The sequence below is a fragment of the Festucalex cinctus genome, chromosome 14 (genome assembly GCF_051991245.1).
Source record: "Festucalex cinctus isolate MCC-2025b chromosome 14, RoL_Fcin_1.0, whole genome shotgun sequence".
In the NCBI taxonomy this organism is placed as follows: domain Eukaryota; kingdom Metazoa; phylum Chordata; class Actinopteri; order Syngnathiformes; family Syngnathidae; genus Festucalex; species Festucalex cinctus.
The window spans coordinates 22,092,048-22,105,950 of NC_135424.1; the positions used below are offsets into that span (position 1 = coordinate 22,092,048).

General features: G+C 40.1%; 1 protein-coding gene across 3 annotated transcripts in view; it reads right to left on the bottom strand.

Annotated features, from left to right (window-relative positions):
• The window catches only part of birc6 (baculoviral IAP repeat containing 6), a 94,795-nt gene that overhangs the window by 36,561 nt on the left and 44,331 nt on the right, over positions 1-13,903 (bottom strand). The window contains exons 46-61 of one of the 3 annotated variants that reach the window (XM_077494417.1): positions 13,641-13,816; positions 13,466-13,562; positions 13,157-13,351; positions 12,878-13,078; positions 12,356-12,635; positions 12,014-12,270; positions 11,762-11,870; positions 11,241-11,465; positions 9,726-10,578; positions 9,488-9,631; positions 7,198-7,257; positions 6,614-6,743; positions 3,596-3,727; positions 1,754-1,915; positions 1,506-1,679; positions 184-383 (exon numbers count right to left, since the gene is read on the bottom strand). In XM_077494417.1, coding sequence (XP_077350543.1) covers positions 184-383; positions 1,506-1,679; positions 1,754-1,915; positions 3,596-3,727; positions 6,614-6,743; positions 7,198-7,257; positions 9,488-9,631; positions 9,726-10,578; positions 11,241-11,465; positions 11,762-11,870; positions 12,014-12,270; positions 12,356-12,635; positions 12,878-13,078; positions 13,157-13,351; positions 13,466-13,562; positions 13,641-13,816 — 3,395 coding nt within the window. The remainder of the gene's footprint in view (positions 1-183; positions 384-1,505; positions 1,680-1,753; positions 1,916-3,595; positions 3,728-6,613; positions 6,744-7,197; positions 7,258-9,487; positions 9,632-9,725; positions 10,579-11,240; positions 11,466-11,761; positions 11,871-12,013; positions 12,271-12,355; positions 12,636-12,877; positions 13,079-13,156; positions 13,352-13,465; positions 13,563-13,640; positions 13,817-13,903) is intronic. The other 2 variants (XM_077494419.1, XM_077494418.1) reach the window with 2 other exon arrangements.

Sequence of the window (13,903 nt, forward strand, 5' to 3'; positions counted from 1 at the left end):
TATGAGCTCTTAAAATTGGCTTGATGCCCTGAAACATTTAAGTGTGATACATATACAAAAATAAACCATTCACAAACTTTTGCTGCTATGTTTATTAGTCGAAGAACACTATGCTTGGTTATGCACTGATAGCAGCACAATTTTTGTTGAAAATGTTTCTGCTTATCCTAATTCAAATCTTACCTGCTGAATGACATCAGGATAGAGCATGGGTAGCCTCTCTGCGATGAGTGCCAGGCCTCCCATTCCGGCAAAAACTTGTAATGGCGACTGGATCGGGTGCGTTTCGAGTAAGGACTCATCGGTTGTGGCGTCAAGACATTCATCACCGGGTGTCATCGGTTCCTCTTCGGGGCAGCTGTTCAGCATATCAGGGTGATCTACTAAAGAACCAGGAAAAAGAGAAACAGCTGTTGGGAATTTTTCAAGAAGAATACATCTGGTGTTTTTCAGTGTGATGACATCACAGAGAGGTAACAGCATGGAAATTACTGTGACTGAGGAGAGGTACCTGGTTGCTCAATACAATCAATATAAGCAATGAAATTAGAATAATAAAATTTAAGCAACTTGAAATTCAGTAAACGTCATAACAGGCAACTCTACAGTACAAATTTTATACAAAAATATTTTGCATAACAAATAAATTGTTATTTTTAATTAGTTTGTATATTATATAAACATCAAAATGCTTGTATATGGTATGGATTGTCTTTTGTGAGTTTGTCATTCAACATTTTCTGCATAAAATTACAGGTGGATAAATAAAACGATTGGTCTTAACTCTTAATGCCTCATGTTATCAAAAATACAACACCCACAGTGCTAGCCGATTTCTGGCATTTTAACTCATCTTTCAAGGCAAACAGAATATTGTGTGCTTTTACTACATATACGATGTCAGTACCAAATGAAAGATCGCATTCCATTCTTTCATTAGAAAAACAAAAGTATGTTTCTACCTTATTCCGTTTTTTAGTAAGCACCATTTGAAAATGGGTCATTTGAGTGACATTGAGCGAAAACTGAAAAGATAAGGAGAAAACAAGCTTCTTGTGAAAACATACATTTTCTCCACAACAGTGATTTCGACACTAATATGTTTTGTTTAGTGACGCTCTGTGAATTAGGTTTCATGTGACAAAGGCTTTAATCATTCACGTCATCCTTGAAAACGTTCTATTTGATCAGATTCCGTCATGTTTCATTGAAATTCCATACACCGGCAACCCATTGAAAAGAGCTACAATGCTGCCATCTGCTGGCCATAGTTAGTGGGTGTTAACGATTCCACAACCCATTGACCAGGCAGCGCTGCAATTAGACGTTGCACTTCACATTGATTTAAAAAATAATAATAATTATAATAATAATAATATTTAAAAAAAAAAAAGCAGTTGACGTCATTTAACGTTTATGATGGCATACATATTGATTTTACTAATTGTTATTAAACGTTTTTGGCAGTCAAAGAGTTCAAGTTTAACAGAACTGCTTTTATGTACCTTTTTCGGTGCGCAACCGTTTGAAGGAGTCTGTCTTTGATAGGCCAGGGTCAGAAATGACCTTGGAGCCCAGTCTGACTGTGAGGTTTATGGATTGGTAGCCCTGTGGCATCTTGCGGTCATACAGTAGTGTCAGCAGCTGGGCCAGTGTCATCTCTGCTGGGAGGGGCTGACCTAGAGAAAAAGTATGGAACACGCAAAAAGAATCACACGCCTGCATGTTAACCTTGCATATGAATATGTTGTACCTGGAAGCAGCTTATGGTAGAGATGGAAGACCGGCACGCTGATGGTTTTGGCAGAGGGGTCCACACCTGATGAAGTCGTCAACTTGTCGCTCATCACCCGACCCCTTCTTGACGGAGGTCTAGGTGGAGTCGACAGCGCTCGTTTGGACTGCGACTTCAAACCTAAGACAACAAATACAAAAAAAATCTCTCATTTTCAACATTGAAACTAGGGCTGGGTTAAACGATTATATTTGTAATCGATTAATCTAGAAAATAGTTTTTCGATGCATCGATGAATCTAACGATTCACTTTTAAATGCGATTCGATCCGATTCCGATTCGATTATCGATTATCTCCCTATAATTTGACCTCTACAGCAATTAATGCTAATTTATCTCCATGAGTAAAACAAAATTTTCTTCTTTCCAATATATTTTTTATTCAAGTTCAAAAATTAATTTTATTGAACAATACGACAAAGTGCACACAGCTCTTGTGCAATGGAATCCTACAATAAAGAAATAATAAAATAAAGCTCTCTTTTAATAACTAAAACTGCAAAAGCCATAATCTGAACCAAAATCTATATCAATATTAAAAACAAAACAAAAAAAACAACAGCAGTGGTGGCGGCTGCAATTTTCAAAACAACACAGCTCCACCACCACTCTCACGCTTTCTGTGTGCATCTGCTCAGGTGTGTGTGTGTGTTGTAGTCATGTGTTGTGTTGGAGTGGATGTTTGCATCTTAACATGCTCAGCTGTCAGGCTTGCCCCCTTTTTTTTGTTGACTATATTTCACTCTATTTCAGTCACTGAAAAAAACCTTTCATATGGCGTGGATGTTGCTTGTTTATTAATAGACAGAAAAAAAAGAAAAAGTTTAGGGGTATTTGAAGAGTGCGTGTCTGTGTCAATTTAAAAAAAAAAAAAAGTGTCAGCAACAAGCGGGTATGTGAGGGCTGTCTATTTGCGTGTGTTAAAGTGGGGAGTGGGTACATGTTCTGTGTGCGAGGCTGGAGCACAAATTACGTGGTGCAGTTTGGATGAATGACGGGGTTACTCATTGCCAACAAGGAAAGAAAAAAAAAGTTGAAAACTTACGATGTTTTCTCCACACAAGAAGCTCCCGGGTGCCTCCTCTTAATCGCGGTTGTGCTTTTATGGTATGCCAAGTACTTTGCATTTTTAGGTGTAAAGTACTTCGGACGTCTTATTACGAGGTCGTTTCTTCTCCCCAGACTCGTTGCTACTCGATGCTGCGGTCGCTGCTATTTTTTGATTCAATAACTGTACCCCGTCGCGCCGCGCACAACGGAAGAAAAAAAGGAGGCAATTCCGCTTCTCAGCTTCTGCGTCATCTATCTATTAGAAACAATAGACACATCATTGTATTGTGTCATTGCTAGCTTGCTTCATACTTCGACAATTTAAAAAAAATAAAATAAAATAAAAAAACTCCACACTTTCTCCATTTTTGACCCGGCCCCTGCCGGTACACGTAGCTTGCTTGTCATTTCTTCCGGGTATCCGCAAACCACAACGATCGTTGCTCTCCATTGCTACACTGTAATTGTGCACAATATACGTGCATTGTACGTTCTGCATTTTATTTTTTTATTTTTTTTGCGCCCTGTGTTTTGTCTGCAAGGTAACGTATATTTGGTGGCCCAGACATTGCGCGGTAGCGTCAAAAGTGACGCATCGACGTGCATTTATTGCGTCGACATATTTTTTGTGTCGACGTCATCGATGACGTCGACGCTTCATCCCAGCCCTAATTGAAACATAAAAAATATTTGCAATTTGAACAACATCAGCACAAAATAACTAAGAGTATGTAAATGGTAACTGACTACCTGAAGCCACAACCACACTGTAGTTGTCCTGGAAACCACTGTCAGCTTTCATCTTCTCCTTCTCCTCGTGATTCTTCTTCTCCTTGTCTTCCTTCTGCTCACTGATCAGCTTTGCTGTAATGCTGGGTGTGTCTAAATATATGAAGAGAACACATGATGCATAGATTTCCTAAAGCATTGTTTTCTGGATGATCCAGCTTCAAAATAAACGAAGAATAAAGGCGCAGTCTGCCGGATTCATTAAGGAAAATGCACTTTTTAAATACAGGATGTACACACTAACTTTCTCTCAGTCTACACATCTGGGTTTATGTTAATCTTTGGTGATTTCGTTCTAAACCCCCACCCCTCCAGCCTGTATTTTGTCATTTTGTGTTTGTTTTGTGTTTGTTTTGTGACGTTTCAGTGGAAAGACAGTAGGGGTGTGCTCAAAAAATCGATACGGCAATATATCGTTGCGGGTCTCATTGCAATACACGTATCGATACGCATACGTCAGAATCGATATTAACTTTAAATCGGCAGTTCACATTTGCCTTTGCGGCTTCCATTGTACCTAAAAAATAAAAACCAGCAGCGTCTTTGAAGTTAATTGCCTTCAATTAATGCAAAAATAGCTCAACAGTGATTGGACACTGTGTCTTGCTAAGAAAAATGAGAGCAGAGGAAGAATGTCAACATTTATTTATAAACTTAACATGGCACGTGTCTCAGTGTACCAATTTTCCTATATTTTGTTTTAAAAAATAAAATAAAATAAAATAAAATGTGTCTTATGTGGGATATATATGTATCGCGATACGTATCGTATCGTGGCCCCTGTATCGTGATACGTATCGTATCGTGAGGTTGGCGGCAATACCCAGCCCTAAAAGACAGTGTTTACAACCCTCCAGCCAATCGCAGAGCGGGGGGTGGCGTTTCGCAAACGGGGCCGGGCGAACGTGTCAGCTGCGTGACACTCCCGCGGCAATTTGAAAGCACACACGGATTTTTTTTTTCTTCACTCACTCATTCACACATGTAAGCTTCTGTGAGTGAGTGAGTGAGTGAGTGAGTGAGTGAGTGAGTGAAAAGAATAATAATAATAATAATCCGGACAAAATCACCCCCACAAGTTATGAAAAGCCCATATTTATAAATTGAGAAGTAGTTTGTTTGTTTAAATCCTGTATTTAAAAAGTGAATTTTCCTGAGTGAAACCGGAAGACAGCCCTTTAATAATACGGTGGAAATTCAAGTTATGAAGTTATTATGTTCCATGAATCCAGTTTGTAACCTGAAATGTTCAGAAAGGTAGTGTTTCCCATTGAAATGAACGGAATGCAATTAATCCTTTCCAGCCCCCAAAGCAAGCGATACTTACCTTTTCTTTTCATTTTTTAACCAGTATATGGTCAAAAATAATTAGAATGCAATACAGAAATAAGTTTTATGAAGAAAAAAATAGTATAAAGAAATAAAATAACTATTATTGTTCATTAACTTTAAGGAGGGGATAGAGGAGGACTGCAGCTCATCCATTCAAAAATAATTTTCCATTATTATATGGGGAAATTGGGATTTAAAAAAAAAAAATTGCATTATGTCTGTTTTAGGGCTGTCAAAATTAAAACAGTAACGCTGGCGATTAATTTAAATTAATTAAAGTGTCAAAAAAATAAATAATCCAGTTAACTCAGTGTGGAGCCAACTTGGAGAAGTCACTGGCGGGAAAATGAATAAACATGGACTCTGGGTAGTTTCACTTGTTTGATGCTTGGTAGACAACGCTAAAGTAGTTTGCTTACTTTGCAGAGCCAAATTTAAATAGCATATTAGTTGTACGCCTTTGGCGTATCATCTCAGAGCAAAATACCCTCCTCAAGTTAGGTCCACGGGGGTCTTGCAAATCAAATCAATTCCTCTGGAATGTGGCGCTCGTGAGCAGAACTAAAACCTGTAAGGAGGGATGCACGATATCGGTGGCCGATAATTATTGGCAATTATCGACCAAATTGACGTCATACAGATAAACCAGATAACGAAATCTGCCGATGATAATAATAGACTTGACACGATGGTCCATCTGTTGCAGTTGTGGCTCAAGTTGTGCCCAACTCCTCAACCCCTCCCATCTCCTATGGTAGTGTTGCATATTTGTGACGTCGATGCGTGCAATCTCGTGTTCACTAGAGATGCATCATGGCGACGTGGCAGTCACCAGTGTTGGGCTTTCTTTACTGTGTCTCCCCAAAATGTTATCCTAACAGTTTTTTGGGTGCATTTTTTAAACATAACTGTTGTTTTTGTTTTGTTTTTGCACTAATAATCTAGCCACTAGAGGGTGCTAGAACTTCACAAATGGAAATCAACCTGACTTTTTTTTTTTTAACAGATGTGTTCCTTATTATTAATATTGTTTATTTATTTAATATTGTTAACATGACGACGATATTGTGGAGGTTTTAATATCACAATATCACGATATTGCCCTTATCGTTACATCCCTAGTAGTGATAGACCGATATGTTTCTTTTCAGGGCCGATACGATACGATTATTAGTAGTCAAGGACGCCGATAATCGATATTTGGAGCCGGTATTCATTTTCATGTTTTAAATAGATCTATTATCGGCTGCAGGATTCTTAAAAATGGCTGATGCTGATATTCGTCAAAATGGTGAATATCGGCCCAGCTGATAACTGATCCATCCCTAAAAACAATAATTAAAACATTGCGCCGTGCTTCGAATAATCATTCGCCACAGCTAGTGTCTCTACAAAAGAAAAGCCAGTGAGAAGATTAAAAGCCACTTTTAAAAAAGCCACTTTTTCAATTAATTTAGTTCAGTAACCATTTTGTGGAATCGAGTGCAGTTGTGATTAAACTGCTGGTCTGGCAGCAGTTGCGCTAATTTCTTCCAGGGTTACTTGTGTTTACAAGGTTGTTTCACTTCTTGGCTGTTATTAACTGTCTGACAGAGGTGACAGATTGGACGTGGTTGCAAAGTCAACATTTTTCTCCTTGATACATACCAGACACCCGGTCCAAGACTTCAGCGAGAGTGGTGGAGATTGGTAAATGGAGGGTGCGGTACTTGTGGCCTGCTCCATACATTGGATGTTGGATCATGTGGCTGGTAGCATTGATGCGTCCTTTATATAACTGAAAAGTCAGACAAAGATACAGGTACAATATTTTTTATCTTGTAGATTGAAATTAGGTTCTTATGAACAAGATTACATTTTACTTTGAACCTGGCAATGAGATACGTGTGTTGTCTTATATGAGCAACCTTAGAATTATTAAAGATTAAACATACATCTCAACAAGTACATGACCTGGTATATCTAAACTGATTACCTTGTTATCTAGAATTGCCTCTTTTAGTAAGCAAAATTGAATATGATAAAATCATAAGGGAAACTGCAACACAACTCGGAGGTAAAATGGTTGGATTTGGTTAATCAAAATTGTTTATTTCTAGGAGGAGGAATAAATTGAACTACTTTTATGACAAAAAAAACAAAACAAAAAAACTTAATAGCAGTTAACTGGGATAAAACTAGAACATGTCATGCAACCTAATAAAGGTTGCCAGCATTGAATACTGTTATACCTCCCTCAAGTGGTCGGAGACGAATATGACTGAATGTAGTCCACATGTCACGGAATAGCTCTGAAAAGCAATGACAGGTAAATGTAGTGCCAAGATGTCTGGCCTAAAGTAACTTTATACTTTAAAGGGATAGTTCGGATTTTTGGACACAAATCTCTATTTCATCCTCACCTCCAGTTTGTGCGATCATCACTGACTTACCCCTGACAGCGTTCTGTGACACGAGTTCTGGTCCGGTGTTGGACGAGAGGTAAATAGTCCAGCAAGTTGGCTGGGGTCACCGAAATAAGTGTGCAATTAATGTGCAATGTATCACTCTTTTGAGCACAAATTGTTTTTAGAAGAAAACGTTTTATTTCCCTGACCCAAGCCAACTTGCTGGACTACTACTGTCCTCTCAACCAACACCGGACAGAACTCGTGTCACAGAACGCTGTCAGGGGTAAGTCAGTGCTGATCGCACACACTGGAGGTGAGGATGAAATAGAGTTTTGTGTCCAAAAATCCGAACTATCCCTTTAAAGTAGCTTTATACTGATTACAAAAATTGGGAAACAGAGGAGGGTCATCAGTTCAAAATTGTGGCAGCTGAGTTGTACTAACTAATCAGATTCTGAAAATGTCTGACAGTATAAATGAATGTGGTGCTTCATGTCAATAAGATCAGGATTTCAATGACTATTTTTGATGACACATGTAGATGAATGAGGGTTAACTCCCTTGCAGTACCATCGTTTTATGGCAAGAATATAAAGTTTATCATATAACTCGACCAGCCAAATTGAATTATGCTTGTACACAGTTGGGCATCTGCTGATTCACCTATGTGTTTATTTTCCCCTTTCTTTTATGTGGCGGGGCAACCCGTTTTTTGTGGAAAATGTCCATGTGTTTTGTCTTTTTTTTTTTGGCAACCCATCTGTCATTGAAACTGATTTATCAGCGTATTTGGGGGGTTTAAAGATTTGTTTTCACCTCGGGGGTTTAAAGATTTGTTTTCTCCTCAACGCATACTTTAATAATGATAATAATAATAATAATAATAATAACCATGGTTCTCAGTTATATTGGACTGTCACTATTTCTCTGCATCCGGTGGGGATGCACAGTACAATACAAAAAAATAAAAAATACAGTATTTATATAACCCTGGCATGAGGAAACCATTTATCCCCTATGTTGGTAACAAGTGTATTAAAAATTTGAAAATATTTTGTGTACATTTAGAACAGCTGTAAAACGTGTGATTAATTGCAAGCTAACTATGGAAATCATGCAATTTATTACGATTAAAAATTGTAAATTGACTGGCAGCAACAAATTAGTCTCATAGTATAGTAATCACATTTTAAATGAACTAATTCAAACTTAAACCAACTACATACATTGCATCAATCAGTTAAATGTTTAACTTAATATCCCAAGATTTTTTTTCATCCCCTTTCAAATGCCGGACTGGGGCCATTTGGCCCTTCGCTTTGAATTGAGGGTGCTGTTGGGAGTTGTCTTAACGGTCATACACTGTTGACATGTAAATGCGGATGTAACTGTCTACACAGACATTATGCTGGAATGTAGCTGAGCTGAGCAAAGGTGCTAATTAGGCTACCCAAATGGACCCAGGTGTCTCTTTGTTATTGTTGAGAACAGGCAAAGGTGAGAATTTGGCTGAGTGACCACAATAAACCAGTTGTATTCTTACAGTCAAACTGCAAGAAATATCAAATTTTCCCAACAATAAAATGGTATGTTTGTTATTAATTCCTGATAACTTGTTTATTGAAAATAAGATATTCCTTACTATTTATGTGTGTCCTGTGTATGGTATAATAATATGTACCGGTATGTATGTGTAGCTTGTAGAAAATGTAGGACTGAATCTATATAAAAAATAAAATAAAAAATGGAGCCTTTTGAGGATGCTCCTTTTATACCTAATCAGCATGGACAGGTCACCTAGGAGAAATGGTCTTTGTTGTCCCTGAGCTTATGGCGCTTTCATACAATATGTTCCATCAAAACCAGACAAGTTTGGGATAAAGTTCTATTTGGCATGTGTCTGTAGACAAAATATGTTTGCAACATGATCCCCTATCTTGGGAAAGACCCCAACATTCCAAACATTCCAGCATAATGGCTGTGGAGTGGCTGCATTTACATATGATAGGTGGATGCTAATACGTTAATGATTTGATTAATGCAAACGTAAAGGGCCAAAAGGACCTGCTCTGGGATTTTTAGGGATATGGATCATTTGGCCCCTGCTTGGGAATAAGAACCAGCTACCCACCGGGCAGGGAGACTGTAGGAAAACTGTAACTTTTTCATCCTCCAACATGAGTTGCAGGAACAGCCTTCGTATGAAGCCAGAAATGCTTCCAGAGACAGGCACATTGCTTCGCTGGGGTGCTGATTGGAAAAGCTCACAAAGGACCTTCGGCAAAAACAGATAGCAATGAAAATAAGCATTGTGTGTGTCATGCGTTCTGTTATCTCTTCCCATGATAGAGAGGAAACCATAAACCAACCTGTGCCATGAGCCGCTGGTTGTTCGGGTGACATGAGATACACTGTAGAAAGAAAGCCACTGTGGCATTCTCCAAAGCTGTTCTCTGCTGGGTGGTGAGCCCTCCTGCTTGGCCAGAAGATGCTAGGGAAAAGCGTGAGCCTGAGAGGTATGGCTGGGATGGAGACGGCGCTCCAGATGAGGCCTGGCTCATGGGCTGACAACCTGCGTTGGCACTTGCACTGGAGTGGCACAGCAAGAAGAGCAGTGCTGTCCACAAAGGGTTGACCTCTAGCCCACCTAACCAGTCCTTCATGGCATGGCTGTTGCCGACTTCTGTGAGGAAGCGCAGAACTGGAGCAGCTAGCTCGGCGGGAAGCGGCGGACGACTATGTGTGGACGTGGAGCACGGCTGGTACTGGTAATGTCGCCTGTCAGCCAGAGCAGCAGGCAAGGGCAGGTCAGCACTGGCGAGTAGACAGACACAGAACTGGGCAAGGTTGCGAACAAGCAATGAAGGCAACCCCGAATCGAGCAGTTGATCTATTGCTCCTGGAGACTGTGAGGCAGCTGCAAGGGTGGTTAGCTGGGACTCGGTTAAAGTAACTGGAGGTCTTGCATGCTTTGAGTCATCTGTAAGTCCTGCGGTGGTGTTGGTGGTAGCATTGTGCTGCTTTTTGCCATCATCGGTCATGGCAAGTCGGCGCTGCTGGGCTTGAGAATGAGTGGCGTTGGGCAGCGGTACAATATCCATCCAGGACATGAGCAACGAGAAGTAACTTGGATGAATGTGACACATGGAACATAGGAGGCTGTCCACAGACTTCTTGAGCACAATGTCACAAGGCAAAGACATGGACCAATTGTACAGGAGTCTAAGAGAAGCGAAAGGCAACACAGTCAGCAATAACAAAACATAATTGTCAAATTTTACAGGGCCGTACTTTCAATTTCAACATACAGAGTCACATGAAACTACAGACGTTAACTTATTCACTGCCTTGACAACAATACTTGTCAATTCTATTTTTTGAACGAGGCTAGATGATGGAGAATCTGATTATGCTCCACTGTAAATGTCAAACTTGGAAGCAACTTTACTGATGCCGAACCACCAGTAGATGACATCATTGCGCCATTTTATACGAAATAAACATCCATGGGAGTAATGGCTGCATTTTGTGCAACCTACATTTTTCTACTGTCAATGATAAAAGAATGGGACAAGGCAGAAAGGAGGGAGTTTATTCTGTCATTATGTAGATTTGGGTTATATATAATTATTGAACATAATACCGTGTGGGTATTAAAACATTTTGAAATTTTCTAAAATGGCTGGCAGTGAATGTTAAAGATTGTCTAATATTTTGATCATGTTTCAGACAATGCAGAACGTTATCCATCCATTCATTATCTGAACCGCTTATCCTCACATGAATGAAAAGAACAAACTCACAGCTAAGTAGTTCAAAAAATATATAGGACAAATTGTTCTCACAAATAGAATCTCAGTCACAATTTAAAAAAAAAGACTTACTCAAATAGTTCTTGGTTTAGTAGTGTTGGGAGGTCGTAATCAACAGGCAGTTCATAGCTGTGCCACAAGATGGCTGCTACACAATGGAGGTGGGACGGTGAGGGCATGAGGAGCCCATACTCCCTCAAAGAAGAGGAGCCACTACTGGTGCTAGTGTAACCCATGGGAATTTTTAAGGCTGCAACCCTTGAGGAGTCATGAACCCACTGGAGAAGAGCCTGGATTCTGGAAGGACAAAGTTCAGAGCACACTATGATGAGTCTGGACAATATTAAAAAATCCATTCCACTGTCCTTCAAAGTGATCTTGGTCAAAGTGCCTTAAAATGCAACAAACGGCGCACTGCAACAGTAAAGGATGACAAGGATAAACATAAAGACACTTTTTACGATCAGTTTAAGAGCCTGTCGAGGATATCACCTTGATAGGAAACAGTTTCTCATTCATCATTCTAACAGTAAAGCTAAACAACAAAATCAGACGGTAAGGGTAGACTAATTTAAAACAAGTGCTAGATGTACCTGTCCTTGGTTCCTGAGTCCTGTGTGGTACCCAACTGGTACAAAATGTCTATAGTTGAGTCTGAGGAGAGGCCATTTAGCCGACCAAACAACAGAGGGCTGTTCAAATCTTAAAAACAAAACAAAACAAAAACACACAAAAAAAACAAAAAACAAAATATATTCTTTTTATTATTAAATTCATTATTTTAGAGGCATTCATATAGGTTCATACCTAGTTCAGAGTAAGAAAACAAAAATAAAATCACTTACTGGCTGGGTCAGTGCCGGAGGCAGCACAGTTTCTCAACAGAATGTCGATGAGTTTAAGACCAATGCGTGTAGACTGCAGGCCAATCTTGACCAACACTGCTTCAATGTTAGGTGAGTGCATACCACAGTAAGGAGACATGAGCAGTGCAGCGCAAGTCTGCAGAAGGTTAGCTGTAGGTGCTGCTGCACTGGCCATCATGGCCTCCAGGTCACTGACATGGGTCAGGCAGTGGTGAAGAAGGCGTAGCCAACCAATACTGTATAAAAAGAAGGAAGAAGGTTACAACCAAGCACGTGTGACAAAAAAAATAACATGTTAGTTGATGGGAATAAATCTGGTACCTGGTTTTAGAGACCTGGTCCTCAGAGGGTAAGAAGGGGTTGTTCACCGTTGCAGAGGAGGTGTTACCAAACGCTGTCAGGCCCAAGAGTTTGATCTGAGATAGACCAAGGGTGTTGGCATCACGAGGGCGATGCAACCTTAGACATACAGCTGACGCAACCTCAGCCTTCACCAGCTGGATTTTGATGTAGGTGAGGCCGCTGGTGATAACTGGCGTGGAGAGTGGCAGCATGTTTGCCCCATCAGCACTGATCTCCACGGAGACCGAGGATGGGCAGGCTAATTGGTAAGAAGAAAATAGGACAGCTAAATATATTTGTTGCTTAAAAGCAAAAGAGCAGAACATTTTTATTTAGAAAGATACAGTCAATATTATTCACCACTTTTTTTGCTAGTAAGAATATTTTCACTACGGAGCACCATTCATCCCACTTTTAAAAGATGACCACTTTAAAAAATAATGGCTGATTTGAATGGTTTTGTGCCATGCTATTTAAATTATTATTTTGTGTGCTACTTACTAGCTAAAGAAGCAAGATGTGGCTGAATGTGGAGCTCCTTTAGCAGCACAGCAGCAGGGAGATGAATAGTAAGGTCACACCAAGCTTCTTCTGGAAGGAAGATGTAGGACCAGGCTGCAGAACGAGCCCGACGGTGAGGTGGCGTAGCTTGAAGTAGGACTTCTGCCGGCTGCGCTGTTGGGCTACTGGATGTAATTGTGCCTGGGAAAAGACAGATCATTTCAAATTGATTACATGTTGTTGCAAGAAACTATGTTTAGCAGAAGTGTATTTAAGCACCTAATGGGGCAAAGTTGTGGAGACCCTCTGCATTGTCTGGCTCTGACGTCATCACTCGGGATTTGAGGTTGCCATCTGATGTCTTTCCTGGACCTGAGTCTAAAAACTTCATAATGGTGGATACCATGCTGCGTGCAGTGTTGACTATGGCTCTAGTGCTGGTCACCATGTTGTTACAAATCAACTGTACACCACCTTGTTAGGGACAAAGAACTTATATGAATGATCCTGTATGGTAATAACTTGGGGGATTGATGATGATTAGAAGGTAGACATGGAAAACCAAGTTCAGTGAGTACAGGTACTTACCCATGTCATGGAAGGCTTTAAGAGCCTCACTAGTATCCAACACGCGCAGAATGAACCACAAAAGAGGTTCAGACAGCTGACAAGTAGAAAGAGACCCCTAAAAGTAGGTAATATAGACATTTTACACAAATGTATCTATGATAAACTCAACCAAACACAGGAGTGATTTGCTCACCTGTCGACCCATGTATCCACATGCCATGTAGGTGAGGATGGGCTGCAACATGACCTGAACAGAGGTAGCCCTCTTGCTCAGGGTGGTGAGAATGGTGAAGAGGCCGTCACCTACTGAAATGGCATCCAGGCCCCCGTGGAAGTTCTCATGTTTGGTTAGATGGAGACCACTGGCTCCTGAAGAGCAAAGAGGACTGTCAGATCAGTGGAGAATAAGCCTAGTTACTGTAAAAGAAAAGTTAAATACTGTTTTGGTTGAAAATT